Raw genomic sequence first — 16,898 nt, 5'->3', positions numbered from 1 at the left:
CCATGGCAGCAGCCTTGGGAGCGGGTCCCTGGCTGGGGCTGTGGGAACCTCTTCCCTCTGGTGCCCAGGGACAGGAGTGGAGGGAGCGGCTGCAGCTGAGTTGGGGCAGGCTCAGGTTGGATGTCAGGAAAAGGTTTTTGGCCAGAGGCTGCTGGGGCCCTGGCCAGGCTCCCCAGGGCAGGGTCCCAGCTCCAGGGCTCTCTGAGCTGCAGCAGCGTTTGGCCAGCGCTGCCAGGCCCAGGCTGGCATTGTTGGGGTGTCCTGTGCAGGGCCAGCAGTTGGACTGGAGGATCCTGATGGGTCCCTCCCAGCTCAGCCAATTCTGTGCTTCTGGGGTCCCATCAGCCTGGGGATGGGGGCTGCCAATGGTTGCCATGGCAACGGGCTCTGGCTGCAGGCCTGAGCTGGTGTCCATGGCAACCACCCCTGGCATGGGGTCTCCATGGAGCTGCCAAGGGACAGAGCATAGCAACAGGGGGCTGGTGATGGTTGCCATGGAAACTGAGCATAGCAACAGGGGGCTGGGGATGGTTGCCATGGAAACTGACCATAGCAATAGGGGGCCATGGGATGGTTGCCTGCTAAGGATCAGATTTGTCACGGGCCCTCAGAGGGGTTCCATGGGATCTTTCCAAGAGTCTCCAGGCTGTTCCAGAGCTGGAATGTCACAGGCAGAGACAGGGGCTCCATGGAGACCTCCCAGGGCTTTCTGGGGATGGTAAAGCGCCCTGTGGTCAGAGGCAGTCACAGCCATTCCATGGTGACATCCCAGGGCACCTTGGGCTGCAAAGGCACCCATCTGTCACAGGCACTCACGGGGGCTCCATGGTGACATCCCAGGAGTGCCCAGGCTGCCAAAGAGCTGGGATGGCCCAGACACTCACAGGGGTTCCTGTCATGGGCACAGTGGGAGCTTCAGGCAAAGTTTATTAGAGAAGCTCCTGTTGGGTCACGAGGTGCAGAAAGGATCCCCAATAGCCCCCACAGATCCCCAAATGTCACCACTGAATCAGAGATGACACAGACTCAGATCAGAAGGCTAAGGACTAAAAGCCACCTGTTTTTTCAATCCTCTTGTTTTATGTCTTGTTTTGCTACAGGTGGACCTCATTGGTCATTTAATCAACACATTTCATATGATTGGCCAATTAAGCCAACACCCTTCAGTAAACAACTTTATGGAAAAAACCCAACTTATTTCAAACCTTGTCAGAGCACCAGTTTTTGATGTTTGTTTTACATTGGGCCTTTCTGGGGGCTCCCTGGATGGGAGAAACCCTCCTGTAGTAGTTCTGTGCCATGTAAAAGGAGATGCATGGGACTTTTTTGGTCTTCAGCTTATTGATATCTTAAATAAAGTTTTGCACGCTGTCCACACCAGGCTCAGCACGCTGGAAATGCACCACAAAATGGCCCCAAAATGTTCAGTTTCAAGGTCTTTTAAAGTTGTCTCATCCAATTAACTCTTAAAACATACATTTTTTCTACTTATAGACCAATAACTCATCCCTTGACTGTCCACATAACCTCTGCACTGTGCTTTCCTTGACCAATGACCCCGTCCCACCAACACTGTAAAAAATGGAGTAGATGAAGAAGACAGGGACTACACCCCAATTCCTGCATCTTGCTTCCTATCTACACCATACTAAAAATCCCAAAACCTAAATTTCTCACCCAAGGAACATAGTGTACTCCCATCTAATCTATTCCACACTTTGCTAAATTCTAGTCGGTCTCTATGTCCTGGAAGTCCTCTCCATGGGCAAAGGTTAAAGGCAGTGTTTCTCTTGGGGTCAGGACCCCTCAGAGCAGACAGAGAAATATTCCTTGTGCCCTGGATTCCCACACATTTCACCTCAAATCCTTTAACCTTTAAGATTTTAAGTTACCCAGAAATGTTCCAGGTAAGTAGGATTAGAAGGAGAAGAAATAGAGAACAACAGAAAGACAGAAGATCCATAGAAGGACACGCACATGGGCACCAACTGCTCAGGTTCCAGCATCACCAACAGAGGAACCCCAGCAGAAGGCAGGATCCACACCCTGGGCTGGCCTCCTGCTCTGGCTTTTAACCCCCTGGGCCTTCATGGCCCCGCCCCTGGGGTGGGACTGCCAGTTGCTTGTCCAATCAGAGACAGGGTAGCACCAGCTGCTGGTGTGTGATTGATTGATTGACAGCTGGGCCAATCAGAGCTGGGTTAGCACCGCCCCTGCTGTGTGATTGACAGCTCTGCTAGGCCAGGGCTGGGGGCGGGGCTCTGTCCCACCACAAACCAAGGCCTGACCCGGCCCTGGCCCCACACGGGCATTCCGAGCATCCCAAGGTGTCTCGGGACATGGATCTCATCCAGCCTCTGACAGCGACCACGGTGACACTGCGGAACCTCATGGAGCCATGGCTCAGTTGTGACAATGGAGATCCAAGGAAACGATGGTGAGACTGTGGAATCCAGGAATCATGGAATCAAGGAGACCATTGTGCAAATCATGGGCCCTATGGAAGCAAGGATCAGTGATCAAACTGTGGTTTCATTGTGATTGATTTAAAATAGAAACAAGGAGCCATTGTGACACAGCGGGGCCACATGGAGCCACGGGAACCCTGTGACTCTGTTGGGGCTCATGAAACCAAGAAGCCATTGTGACATTGCCAGAGCTCATGGAATCAAGGATTACACTGTGACAGTGTGGGGATCCATGAAATCAAGGGAACATTGAACAAGTCTGTCTGGTTTGGCCTCCTGGGGGCTGTCTGACAGGTCCCACTGAATTTGGCATGTCAAGGGCCACTTCCCATCTGACCATGAAGCACTGGGGCTCCATGCTTTTCTTCCTATGGAAAAGAACTGTCTTTCTTGTCTAGGCTCACATGGCCAAAATTAGGATTCTACCTTTAAAATTCCATATATTCAAGGGTTACTCTCCAAAATAATCTACCAATACAGTCAAGTCTGGCCAGCCTTGGCCTCTGGTGGCTGCCTCTCATCTGCCCCTGCCCCACTGGGGCTCACTTGTTTCCTTCCTATGGAGACCATTGTGACACTGCGGGGCGTTGTGGAGCCAAAGGGCCATGGTGACACTGCAGGCCCTTGTGGAACCTGTGACACTGTAGGAACTTGTGGAACCAAGGGGATCATTGTGACCCTGCAGGGTACCATGGATCCAAGGGACCACTGTGACACTGTGGTGCCTCGTGGAACCAAGGACATCATTGTGGCTCTGTTGGGCCGCATGGTCCCAAGGGGCCAGTGTGAAGCAGCAGGGCTTTGTGGAGCCAAGAGGCCATTGCTGCATTTCAGGGCCTCGTGGAGCCAAAGGGCTGCAGTGATCCTGCAGGGCACTGTGGATCCATGGAGAGCATTGTGGCATTGCAAGGCCCCATGGAATCATGGAGACCATTGTGACCCTGCAGGGCCTCATGAAGGGAAGGGGCCATTGTGACACTAGGGGAAGTTGTGGAACCAAGGGAATCATTGTTGCACTACTGGGCCCCAATGGAACCAAGGGGCCATGGTAACACAGAGGGGCTTCATGGAACCCAAAGACCATTAGGACACTGTGGGGCCTTGTGGAACCATGGAGACCATTAGTATCCTTAAGGACTTGTGTAATCAAGGGGCCATTATGACACCTGAGGGCATCATGGGAGCAAGGAGCCATTGTGACACTGCAGGGCCCTGTGGAGCCAAGGGAACATGAAACAGGTGTGGCTGCCTTGGGCTCCCAGGGGTCACCTGACAGGTCTGGCTGACCTTGGAATGTGGAAGGCCACTCCCATCTGTTCCTGAAACATTGGGGCTCTGGGCTTTCCTTCTTTTTATGGAAAAGAACTGTCCATCTTTTCCAGGTATCCATGCCCAAACTTGGGATTCCATCTCCAAATTTCTGTGTATCCAAGGATTGCTGCCAGACAAAAGCTGCCAGGACAGACAGGTCTGGCTGATCTTTAACTCCTGAGTGCCAGAACTCACCTGTTTTCTAAACAGTGGAAAGGGCTCCGTGCTTTTCTTTGTATGGAAAAAATCATCCTTCTCCAGGCACAAATGTCTGAAATTAGGACTCCACATTCATAATTTCAAATATCCAAGGGTTGCTCCAAGCAAACCTGCCAGGACAGACAGGTCAGGCTTGCCTTGGCCTCTGGTGGCTGCTGTTCATCAGCTCCTGAAACACGGGTGCTCTGTGGTTTCCTTCCTATGGAGACCAATGTGACACTTGGGAGCCTTGTGAAATGAAGGGGCCATTGTGACACTGCAGAGCACCATGGATCCAAGGCACCATTGTGACACTGTGGGGCCTCGTGGAACCAAGGACATCCCTGTGGCTCTGTTAGGCCGCAGGGTCCCAAGGGGCCAGAGCAAATCAGCAATGTGGGAGTTAGCCCAGCTGTAACTCAGTCAGACAGATTTTACCCCAAAAGAATTGGGCATGAGTTTCAAGCCCTGGGAATCATTTGTTTAAATTAAAGTGAGCTTGAAAGTTCTCCAAAAAGCCTTTAGTATTTTTATGCTAACTTGTCCAAGTTCTCCTCCCCTACTGGTTACTTGTTTCCCCTATAGGGTTATTGTTCTAGAGTGTTCTACCCCCAAGTGTACATGTTGTTGCTCCCCTTTGTCTCGGGTCTTTGGATCCTGCCCCTCATACTGTTCTCGACTTCTCCATGTTTATTGTTTTTCACCCTGTTATTAAAGTTCCTTTTAAACAACTCTATTGATCCTGCTCTTTTCATTTTTGCCACCCTTGCCCTGAAGTCAGGGAACCAGAGAGGTTTGGTCAGAGCCACCCTCACTGTGACCTTGGGCGCCCAAACAGGGACCATGACACTCAGGGCTCCCTGTGTCAGTCACGTCAGCTGGGGTTAGCTGATGGATAGGCCAGTGCTCCCTGGGATTGTGGATTGTGCTGGGCCCGGCGGATTCATCGTTGCTTCAAGGGACCTTGGCCAGGATCGGCAGGGACAACAACGGTTTCACCTGCATAGGATTGCAGGTGGGTTTGGGGAAATGCAAGACATTTATTGCCCATTTTGCCACTGTGTTTTTACAATATGCACCCGCATCCCATAACTGATTTGGGGTGTTCTGGTGGCTCTTCCCCATAAGGTGGAGAAAGAGAAAAATGGGCAGCCAGATGTCCAAATTAGAAAGCAGCATATATGGATGCTTTAAGTTAATTCTCACAGATCATGACAAAATATTTTCAGAGAACGAATTCAAATCAATCATGAGGTGGATCATTAAAAATTTTCCAGACACCTCTGCTCATGAAATCCATACCACTGTATTTTGGGACTCAGTGGGAGTTAAACTGTACAACGTCTCAATCAAAAGGGACCCCATTGTATCCCGCATGCTCCCCATCTTCCACACCATCCTTGAGACCCTTCACCAGCAAGCAGTGTGTTGAAAACTCAATCCGTTGGTCACTCCTAACTCGGGACCTCCCCTCAAACCTGCCTTTCTCAGACCTTCCACGATGGTCCAAGATGGCAATGGCCACGCAGTCTTGGAGCATCATGCCCTGGAGACTCAAGATGGAAGGAGCCTGAATGTGGCTCGGGAGCCCAACCATCCTCCCTCCATCTTGGCTCCTCCACTTCCTGCTACCACAGCCTTCTCTTCCGCCCTGAACGAACCTCCAGACTCCACCCCCGCAACTGTGGGTCACGCCCCCACTGTCAATCATTCCACCTCCACCCTGGGCCATGCCTCCAGTTAAGGAAGGAGACTGGCAAATAACCTTGAAACTCCTCAATGCCCTGGTATGTTATTAAAGAAGGGGGCAGAATTCCAGGTATCAGCCATTGATTTATGGGGAAATCAAGGATCTGTGTAGGGCGGCTAAAGACCATAGGAAGGACTTACCTTGTTTTAATGGCCTAATGAGGGCCATGTTTACAGCACATCTTAACCCCCTATGATTTAAAATATATTATGACCATGTTGTTGTCACCTACAGAATACACCCTGTGGGAAGAGGGATGGAAACGTTCGCTAAATGAATTAATAGAAGACTGTGCTAATAATGAGGCAAGGGCTGAAATGACAATCAACCATCTAGCTGGAGGACAACACAGCCTACCAGATGATCAAGCAGCAGGTATCCCCAGAAAAGCACTGGATGATATAAAAAAAAATGGTTTTGAAAGCTTGAATCCAGGTACCGGATGGTACCACCCCCAGTTTGGACTACGTAAACAGAAGACAAGAACCTGGAGAGCCCTACATGAAATTTATTGATCACCTTAAACAGGCACTAGAGAAACAAGTCTGGAATGAAAAGACTCAAAATTAATTACTAAAATCGTTGGGGGTAGCCAATGCCAACCTGGAATGTAAGAAAGTGCTGTGTGCCCTTCCACTAGAGCTGGAACCCACATGCCTGCAGATGATTGAGGCCTGAAATTGCCTCAGAACAACAGAACACAGAGCAGCTGTACAAGCCCAGGCATCGGGAGTTGTAGAAGCCCTAGGGGCCATGAAATTCCCCTTTAAGGGGCCCCAGCAACATCTACAGGGCCCAAAAATATGTTTCCAGTGTGGTCAACAAGGACATTTTAGAAAAGATTGTCCCCAAGGACAAGGTGCCTATCCGGTCCCTAATGGATAATCAACATTAAATTCGGTGGAATTTCTCAAAAGGTAACTACACCAAGCAGCCAAAAACTGCCATTGGAGTGCAAGGTGGCCTCAGGCTATGGCACAAATGTTCAAGCCAATGATGCCTACAATCGCTGAATTGTACACCCATTACAGATAATGTAGCCCTAAACTCCAGCACCTCATCTCCCATTTGCCAACCACCTTACCACCAGGGGCAAAATTGAAGTTGGTGAGTCTGGAATCTGTTGTTTTAACTGATTCTTTTGCCCATGAAATATCGACAGGACAGCTGGGGCCCGAAGATCAACCCTGTGAACTATTAATTTTAGTAAACTACCAATCAAGCACTGAAGGATTTTTTGTATTGCCATCCATACTATCAATGTCCTCACAATGAGAAATTACAGTGCTGGCCCTGTCTCCCAACCCACCTTGTTTTGTACCCCAAGGACTAACAATTGCCCAAGCAGGATGCTGATGACACTTTACTAGGGATGTGATAAATCAGGATTGACCAAAAATCACCTGCACTCTGGAACTTAACAGTGAAAAGATTGTTTTGACAGGGCTTGTGGACATGGGAGCAGATGTGACAGGTATCTCACGTTCCAAGTGGGCTCCTAACTGGGCGTTTACAGCTACTGCAGGAATATTGTCCGAGATTGGAGGTGACCGTGACAGTCTCCAAAGTGCAGAACTTATTAACATCAAAGGACCTGAAGGCCAAATTGCCACAATGAGACCAGTTGTGATAAAGGACTTTGGTGTATCCCAGATAAGAACATCAAGCCCTACCTGTAGCCACTGAGTGTGGATTCTGCAAAGGAACCCCCAAGTCTACCCCAAGACAAAACCCACCAGACAGTGACTCTGGCACCTGGACTAGACAATTCTCTTGAAGATGACACATAGGAAGCTTCTACTCACATTCCTCAGCCTGTTTGCAACCATGCTCCTCACGAGTGGATGGGTAGCCCTCAAAAACACAAAGCACAGTGTATGGATAACTCTAGCAAAGCCATGGAACAAGACACCCTGTGCCTGTCTGTCGCTAGCCCTGATGACCCCTTCTCCACCTGCCTACTGGGGTTGCCTACAGATGTCTGGCCAATACCTGAGGGTGCCATTTGCAGTATGCCAGGTGACAATCCTGATGGCAAATAGAAGTGCAACCCTGTCGGTGCTTGGGACTACTGGACCCAGAAGCTCCTGCATGCACCACTTGAACTCAGGGGGTAGAAATTCTCAGCTCTGTAAAAATGGACTTTTGTGTAAGGTTTTATTACTGTCTGAGATGGAAAGAGGGTGAAAGACACAAAATTACAAGAAAAAAAGAAACTATCAGGAGAGACATCTCCACATACCATCCCACTTACAAAAACCACAGCTGATGGTGTAATTACACCTCTTCCATGATTTCTTGGTCCAGTAGCTACCCATTCAACTTGCTGCAGGGTGTGTTTCTTATTTGCAAGGATAGAGCATGGCCTGCTGTCCCTTCACACATCAAAGGCAGACCTTGTAGCTTGGGGAGGCTTACCTTGCTGGCACCCAACACAAAAATGATTAATGGCCAGAGAAAGAGAGCAAAAAGATCTACACACTACTTTGAATCTGATTGCAAAAATAATGTCATCTATTGGAGTCAAAACCAAAGAATAGCAGCCTCCATCTTACTACCTTGGGTGGCTGCAGCTAAAGCTTTAGGACAATCAGACCATCCTGGGTGCCTGTTAAGTAAGCAAACCAATGCTGCCTCCCTCACATTGAGTGGCTGCTCTCAGACACAGAGACCATCAGACACGCCACCTTGCAGAACAGCGATAGAGATTTTACTCTGGGCACATGGGCATGGCTGTGTAGACTCTGAGGGCATGTGCTGCATGAACCTCTCCAGCCACAGCAAGTCAATGCACAAGAGCATTCAGGTACTGAAGAAAGGGTTCAAGAAGCTTCAAGTAGAAAACAAAGACTGGGTCAATAAACTCTTCCAATCCAAGGGACTAAAGGGTTGGATGATGTCTAGCTAGAACAGGACTATTAATTCTCTTAGTGGTTGTTGTTGTATTGCTGATTGTCCCATGTTTGTTTGGATGCTTTTAGAAAGTCTTAAAAAATTCTTTCAATTCCATCTTTGTGTTAAAACAGAAAGGGGGAAGATACTCAACACAGGCTCCTCATGGACCCCTTGGAGGAGAGACTTGGAGGCCAGGATGGCACAAAAACCTCTCAGAGCCTCAGTGTGGAAAGGAAAATCCTTAAAAGTATCTAAAAGTATCCTTAAATCCATAAAGTACCTTAAAAACCTTGAGTATCTCAAAGCATTACTGAGCACCACTGAGTGTCAGTACAAAGCTCTCAGGGGACTCATTAAAGCAGATAATTGGGGCCGTGATTGCACAAACCTCTCACAGAGTCTGTATCAAAAGGGAAACACCAAGTACCTTCAAATAACTGAAGTACCCTGAAGTATTAATGAGCCCCACTCAGTGTTGTTACTGACAGAGCCTCTCCAGGGACTAATTACAGCAGATAATTGGAGGCCATGATTGCACAAACCTCTCAGAGACTCCAAGGCAAAAGCCAAACTCCAAGTCCTTTGAAAAAGCTGCAGTCCCTGCAGGGAGCATGAAGGAGCCCCCAGGGCCATTGCTGAGCAAGGCTCCCCAGGGACTCCTTGCAGCAGATCCTTGAGGCCACTGGGATGTGGGCTAGGGGGGGATGCTGAGGGCAGCACAAGGGGCTGACAGTGCCCAGCCTGGCTGGGGCTGTGCCAGGAGGCCCCAGGGCCTCAGGACAAGGTGTCTCCTCCCAGCCCTTGCTGGCACAGACCCTGCTGTGCCCCAGGCCACCAAGACTTGGCTTCTCTTTGTCCCCACCTGTCAGCACTGCCTGCAGTTCTCTGCTCTGCCTGGGGCCTGGGGACACTTGCTCAGTCATGTCCCTCAGTGGAACCCATTAAAAGTCCAAGAAAGTTTGGAGTTGGATTCTGCCTTGGAATTCTGCAGAGGTTTCTTCAGCTCCCTCTCAGGGACTGATGTTCAGGGCCTGAGCACAAAGGCCCAGAGGCTGATTAAAGTCCTGGTGCTGTGTCTGTGCTGCTGAGCTGGGCTGGGCTCCTGGCCCAGAGGCAGCTCCTGGTCACCAAGAAGAGCTTCAAAAGCACATTTCTCTGGATGAGCAGCTCTTGTGCCAGCCCAGCAGGGCTGGGGCACTGCCTGCAGCCAGCCCGGGCACAGCCCAGAGGCACAGAGAGCTTCAATCAGTCAGGACTGGGAAGGGGCTGAGAAGTGCCTGGGGCACAATCACTGCCAGCCCTTGGCACAGGAACCTCTGGCTGCAGGACAATGCAGCTGCAGCTCCTGGAGCCATCTCCTCAAGCTGGAACATCCCAATGCCTGCAGAGCCTGTGAGTACATTCTCTGCTTGTCTCTTGTGCAGAGCAGCCAGGGGTGCCCAGGGCTGTCCTGCAGAGCAGGGTCCTGCAGCCCAGGGCGCTGTGCTGGGGCAGGGACTCTGCTGCCTGCCAGGGACAGCTCTCAGCCAGCCCTGGCAGCTGCTCCCAGCACTGGGGGACAAGATCTGGCTGGGGGGAGGCAGCTGGTGAGGCTTGGAAGTGTTCTCCTTGTGTGGGGAGGATGCTGCATTGTTCAGGACTGCTCCTAGCATTGCATTTAACTGCAGAATTTAGATTATATAGGGAGCACAGCAAGGCAGGGGATGCATAAAAGGGGAAATCCTGCTTTTCATTCTACTGCTCTGTGATGCCTTGATGGGAAATTGTACATACATATTCATCCCTGAGGTAAGGCTGAGGAAACATAATAAATTATCTGAGATCTGAATAAAGCATGCAGTGAAAGAAATCAGTCCTTTGAGGCAGCATCAGTGTCGCTTTTCCAGCCTCCTCAGGGTTGCTCTGACGTTTCCATCAGAGCCTGCAGAGACAGAGCTGCCCCTGGGCAGTGCCTGAGCTGGGAGGGCTCTGCAGGGCAGAGCTGAGCCCCCAGGGCTGGGCTGGGCTCTGGCAGCACTGGCAGGGCCCAGCCCTGGGCACAGGGAAGCAGCTGCTGGCAGGGACAGCTCCAGGCAGCAGAGCCCTGGGCAGGCAGTGGGGGGAAAGTGCCCCCAGGCTGTGCTGGGATATTTCAAGTCCTCTCCAAACCCAACTATTCCATGATTACTTTTTCTACAGGTCCCCTTGCCAAGACAGAAGAAATGTCCAACAGCAGCTCCATCAGGCACTTCCTGCTGCTGGCATTGGCAGACACGCGGCAGCTGCAGCTCCTGCACTTCTGCCTCTTGCTGGGCATCTCCCTGGCTGCCCTCCTGGGCAACGGCCTCATCATCAGCGCCGTAGCCTGCGGCCACCACCTGCACACGCCCATGTTCTTCTTCCTGCTCAACCTGGCCCTCGCTGACCTGGGCTCCATCTGCACCACTGTCCCCAAAGCCATGCACAATTCCCTCTGGGACACCAGCAACATCTCCTACACAGGATGTGCTGCACAGGTCTTTTACTTTCTTTTCTTTATCTCAGCAGAGTTTTCCCTCCTGACCATCATGTGCTACGACCGCTACGTGTCCATCTGCAAACCCCTGCACTACGGGACCCTCCTGGGCAGCAGAGCTTGTGCCCACATGGCAGCAGCTGCCTGGGCCAGTGGCTTCCTCTTTTCACTGCTGCACACGGCCAATACATTTTCCCTGCCCCTGTGCCATGGCAATGCCCTGGGCCAGTTCTTCTGTGAAATCCCACAGATCCTCAAGCTCTCCTGCTCCAAATCCTACCTCAGAGAGCTTGGGCTCATTGCTCTTAGTGCTTTTTTAGGACTTGGCTGTTTTGTGTTCATTGTTTTCTCCTATGTGCAGATCTTCAGGGCCGTGCTGAGGATCCCCTCTGAGCAGGGACGGCACAAAGCCTTTTCCACCTGCCTCCCTCACCTGGCTGTGGTCTCTCTGTTCATCAGCACTGGCACATTTGCTTACCTAAAGCCCTTATCCATGTCCTCCCCATCCCTGGATCTGTCAGTGTCAGTTCTATACTCAGTGGTGCCTCCAGCCCTGAACCCCCTCATCTACAGCCTGAGGAACCAGGAGCTCAAGGCTGCAGTGTGGAGAGTGATGACTGGATGGTTTCAGAAACATTAAACTGCTGTCAAATTTATGCCAATCATTTGTAACAAATGGAATCTTTGATACTTCTTGTTGGTTTGTTCGTGGGGTTTTTTCTTTTCTTTTACTTTTTCCATATTGTCCACAAATAATGTCATTGTTTGTGCCATTTCTCATATTGTTTCTCTCCACCTTCCCTGTGGCCACACACTGTGTCAATGAGGGGCTGCACTCTCAGTGTATTTAAAGGAACTAAAGGATCTCCCAGCAGAGTTTTCTGCAGAGATGCCCTTTTGTTGCCTTCTCTGGAGCTGCAGCAGCAATGTCTGTGTGCAGAGCTGGGGCAGATCAGGGCTGGCCCAGCAGCTGTGCCCAGCAGCAGCAGCAGCAGCAGCAGCACTTGGTGTTGCCAGTGCTGCTGCCGTGGCCCTGCCCCGCTGCCCTGGTGGCCCTGGTGTTGCTGCAGGGCCTGAGTGCTCTCGGGGCCGGGCACAGCCCTGGGGGTGGCAGTGCCGGGGCTGCAGCAGGGACAGGCCGTGGGCACTGCTGGGGCAGCGCTGACGCCTCAGGCCAGGCCCTGGGGGCTCCAGGCTCCTTGCCCAGGCTCTCTCAAGAACACGGCCAGGCCAATGCTCAGCACAGAAACCCCCGTCAGCAGCCCCAGGCTGGCCGTGGGCAGGCTGGGGGCAAACAGCATGGCTGGGGCTCTGCAAGGGCCCTGGGCCAGACGGGAAGGAGCAGCAGAGCAGGGGCTGATCCATGCCCAGGGCGCTGCACAGCCCAGGGCAGCGTCCCAGAGCGTCCTCATGCAGCTGCCAACAACATCCCCCCTCTGCAGCCCTGGCCTCTCCCCCAGCTCACACAGGTGCCCCATCCTTGCAGGCACAGACACGGCAGCACTGCCTCAGCAGCCCCTGTTTGCATTGCACACAGCAGGGCCAGCACCCCCATGCTGTTGCTGTGGGGACATGAACCTGAGGGAGCACAAATGCCATCAGCCCCTGGGGCCAGCAAGGCCTGCGGGACACCAGGGAAACCACTCAGCTTTGTCCTGGCCTCTGCACTCAGCCAGAAAGTTTGTTCCCATCAGCTGGGAGTTTCCTGTGCCACTGCAGACGCTGTTGCTCAGAGCCAGGGCTGCCTGGCAGCCATCCCCAAACTGCCCTGACCATTTCCTTGGCTGAACCTTTGCTTTCTCCACTCTTCCTGCTTCAAATTTCTACCCACTGCCCAGCCCGGTTCCCTCCCCTGCAAACAGCCCATCCCTGTTTGCCCTTTCCCCTCTGGCCACACTCCCCATTGCAGTTCCTGACTTGGCCCCATGGGAACGTCCCTTGGGCAGCAGGATCATCCTACAAGTGCTGCAGGAATTGTCTGCAGGCTCCTGCAGTGCCTGCTGCTGCTCCCTTGCCAGAGGCACCCCAGGCCAGCGGGAGACATCTGGGCTGCTGTGTCTGCCTCTGGGGCTCCCTGTTCTGGGCAATGAGGAGGAGCTGCAGAGTCTCTGCAGGACTGACAGGATGGGCTTTGGGGCTGCCAGGAGAAGCTGAGGGACCTGGGCTGCTGGAGCTGCTGAAGAGGAGGCCCAGGGCTCATCCTGCAACTGCTCCAAGGGTGCTTTCAGAGAACCCCAGAATCAGCAAGGTTGGAAAAGGCCTTGGGGATCATCAAGTCCAACCTGTGCCCTGACACTGCCTTGTCTCCCCTGAGCCTCCTCTTCTCCAGGATAAACAACCCCAGTTCCCTCAGCCCCTCCTCACAGGACTTGTGCTCCAGACCCCTCCCCAGCCTTGTTGCCCTTCTCTGGACACGCTCCAGCCCCTCCATGTCCTTCCTAAATCGGGGTGCCCAGAACTGGACACAGGACTCGAGGTGCTGCCCAACCAGTGCTGAGCACAGGGGAAGAATCCCTTCCCTGCTCCTGCTGGCCACACCATTCCTGATCCAGGCCAGCAGCCATTGGCCTTCTCGGCCACCTGGGCACACTGCTGCCTCATGTCCAGCCTGCTGTCCATCAGTCCCTGCAGGTCCCTTTCTGCCTGGCTGCTCTCCAGCCACTCTGTCCCCAGCCTGTAGGGCTGCAGGGGTTGTTGTGGCCAAAGTGCAGGACCCGGCACTGGGACTTGTTCAACCTCACCTTGTTGGATTTGGGCCCTGTGCAGAGCCCTCCTACCCTCCAGCAGATCCACTCTCACACCCAGCTTGGTGCCATCTGCAAATTTGCTGATCATGGACTCAATCCCCTCATCCAGATCATCAGTGCAGATATTGAAATCCACGCTGGCTGGCTCTGATCCCTGGGCCATCCTGTGGGTGCCCTGTGGTGGCACTCAAGGTGATCTGTTCCATAACCTTGCCGGGCACCCAGGTCAGGCTGACAGGCCTGGAGTTCCCCAGCTCCTCCTTCCAGCCCTTCCTGGGGATGGGCTCACCCTGGCACCTCCAGTTCTCTGGGACCTCCCTGCTGAGCCAGGACTGATGGTAAATGATGGAGAGCAGCTTGGGGAGCTCATCCACAGCTCCCTCATCCCCCTGGGATGGATCCCATCTGATCCCACACACCTGTGAGCATCTGAGTGGCTCATCAGGTCAGCAGCTGCTTCCTCCTGGATTCCAGGGGGCTGTTCTGCTCCCTGTGCCCATCTACCAGCTCAGGAGAACACTTGTCCTGAGGACAACCTGTCCTAATATTGAAAATTGATAGAAACAAGTGTAAAGTAGCTTAGCCTTTTCCTTATCTTAAGTTACTGTATTCCCCACTGCACTCAAAAAAGAGTAGAGGTTCTCATTATCTTATCATTTGAAATTAATTTATTTATAGAAACATTTTCTATTATTTTTCGCACAAGTGGCCAGGTTAAGCTCTAATTGAGCTTTCACATCTGATCTTTTATTCCTGCATAACCTAACAACATCCTTAAACCCTTCCTAAGTTGCCTGATCTTCTGTCAAAAGTTCATGTATCCTTTTCTTTCCCGAGTTCCCACAAAATCTCGATGGGCAGCCAGGCCAGTCATTTTCCTCACCAGCTCATCTTTTGCCACACTGGGACAGGCTGCTTCTTCCCCCTTAAAATTACTTTCTTGAAATGTGTCCACCCATCCCAGACCCCATTTGTTTTTAAGGGCTGTTTCCCTTAAAAAAATCAGTACCTGATTTAGTACTCCCCAAATCTGCATCCTGAACAGGCCAAAGTCTGCCCTTCCTAATTGCTGTGTAGACGTTCTGTTACTGCCTCACTCTCTTACCCAGAATATTGAAAACTTGAAAACCCCAATGTTCCAGTGGGCCTGGCTGAGCTGGCAGGACCCTGAGGCTGCTGAACTTCCAGTTCCCCTTCTCACACAATGGGCACTGTGTGGTTTCCATAGGCCTGGGGATGTGGAGAACAAGCTCCAGGTGTCAGCTCAGCTGGTGTAGGCAATTGATCATCTGGTAACATGAGGTCACAGAGTGGGCTATGACATCACAGAGTGGGTAATGTGAGGTCATTGATCAGCTATGACATCACAGACTGCCTCTGTGACATCACAGAGCCAGATGTGACATCACAGAGCAGACTATGATATCACGGACTTGGCTGTGACATCAGAGACCAGCTGTGTGACATTAGAGAATGGGCTGTGACATCCCAGAGGGGCTATGTGACATCCCAGCAGGGCTGTGTCAGGTCACTGGGTTGGTCACTCTGCCCCAGCTCCCCCTCACAGTTTCTCCCAACAAGTCCAATGCTGTCCATGCCCAGCAGGGTCCCTGTCCCCCGGGATCCCCCCGGCCCACCTGGAGCCACAGCCTCCACCAAAGGATGTTCCACAGGATCCACCCCAGAGCCTGACATGGGGACAAGGGGCCAGGGCTGTGTGACCAGGACATCAAGGACGGGGATTATCCAGGTCACTGTGGCCAGGGTTGGGTTGCCCAGGACAGGAAAGATGTCTGGCAGCTGGAGCAGGGTCTGGGAAGGGCCTCCAAGGTGGGGCTGGAGCCCTTGGGCTGTGAGCAGAGGCTGAGGGAGCTGGGCTTGTCCAGCCCAGAGCAGGGAAGGCTGAGGGGCTCCTCATCCCAGCCTGGCAGTGCCAGCGAGGAGGGGATGGAGAACACAGAGCCAGGCTCTTCACCGGGGGCCTGGTGGGAGACAAAAGCCACTGGGTGGAAGGGGAAAGAGGGGAGATCAGCCAGGATAGGAAGAGATGAAATGAGTCAGGCTGGTTTCAGCATTTCCTCAACACCAAGAGCAGCCTGACCTCCCTTCTCCATCCACCACTGACAGCTTTGCAAATCAGGAATTGTTGGAGCTGTTTTGCCCCCACTCCAGGATGAGCATCCTGATACAAGAACTTAATTGTGTTTATATCTATCACAGAATCACTTTTGTCTGAAATTAATTTTAGTATGGAAATGACTTGTCAATGGTGGACTCCTCAGATGCTGCTGGGACATTGCACATAGCTCAGGGAAGAGCGAGATTGTTATTAAATTGTGTCCTGTTCAACCATGGTCTGTTGGCCATGAGGAGAAACTTTCTGTGCCCCTGAGTCTCACCAGTTCCTGACCCCCAAAGGACACAAACCTGATGAGTTGTGGTTCCCACTCCAGTGGTGGCACTTGGGCATTCCTCCATCCCCAGAGCAGGGCTCCCTTGTACCAGAGAGTCCCTGGCAATGTAGAGATGAAGGAAACAGGAAAGGCTGTGGGGATCAGGGGCAGAGCACAGTCAGGGATTTGGGGTGGTTGTGAGCCCAGGGCAGGACCTGGCCCTTGGCCTTGGTGAATATCATCCAATTGTCCTGGGCCCATGGCTCCAGCCTGTCCAGATCCCTCTGCAGAGCTTCCTGCCCTCCAGCACAGCCACACTCCCACCCAGCCTGGACTCACCTGGGAACTGACTGAGGGTGCCCTTGAGGGCCTCATCCAGATCAGCAATAAAGAGATTGAATTGATCTGTCCCCAATCCTGAGGCCTGGGGACACCCCTGGATGTGACTCCATTCCTCAGCTGCTCTGAGTGCCAGGGGCTGGATGAGGGAAATGGTGGGGTGTGGGTAGGGACAAAGTGTGATTGATTGTCAGCTATGAAGGGTTTTGATTTTCAAATCTGTTCAGAGTGCATGAGGAGGTGCTGGTGGTCACTATCAAGTGGACATTGCTGATGTCCATTGCTATAAACAGGAAAAGAAAA

The 16,898-nt window shown here is 52.3% G+C and overlaps 1 protein-coding gene and 1 pseudogene across 1 annotated transcript; both read left to right on the top strand.

The window, feature by feature from the left end:
* Positions 1-16,898, top strand: part of LOC143692462 (uncharacterized) — a 60,466-nt pseudogene that overhangs the window by 11,496 nt on the left and 32,072 nt on the right.
* Positions 10,824-11,756, top strand: LOC143692397 (olfactory receptor 14A16-like). The gene has a single exon (XM_077172631.1). It carries the CDS (start codon positions 10,824-10,826, stop codon positions 11,754-11,756), a length of 933 nt encoding a protein of 310 aa, XP_077028746.1.

Source organism: Agelaius phoeniceus (genome assembly GCF_051311805.1).
Source record: "Agelaius phoeniceus isolate bAgePho1 chromosome W unlocalized genomic scaffold, bAgePho1.hap1 SUPER_W_unloc_1, whole genome shotgun sequence".
Classification (NCBI taxonomy): Eukaryota; Metazoa; Chordata; class Aves; order Passeriformes; family Icteridae; genus Agelaius; species Agelaius phoeniceus.
Note: the sequence above shows the minus strand (reverse complement) of the source record. Positions and strands in the feature narration are given on the sequence as shown.

Coding starts and splice junctions, on each gene's coding strand:
- LOC143692397 (XM_077172631.1), top strand. CDS start 10,824: ATGTCCAACAGCAGCTCCATCAGGCACTTCCTGCTGCTGGCATTGGCA.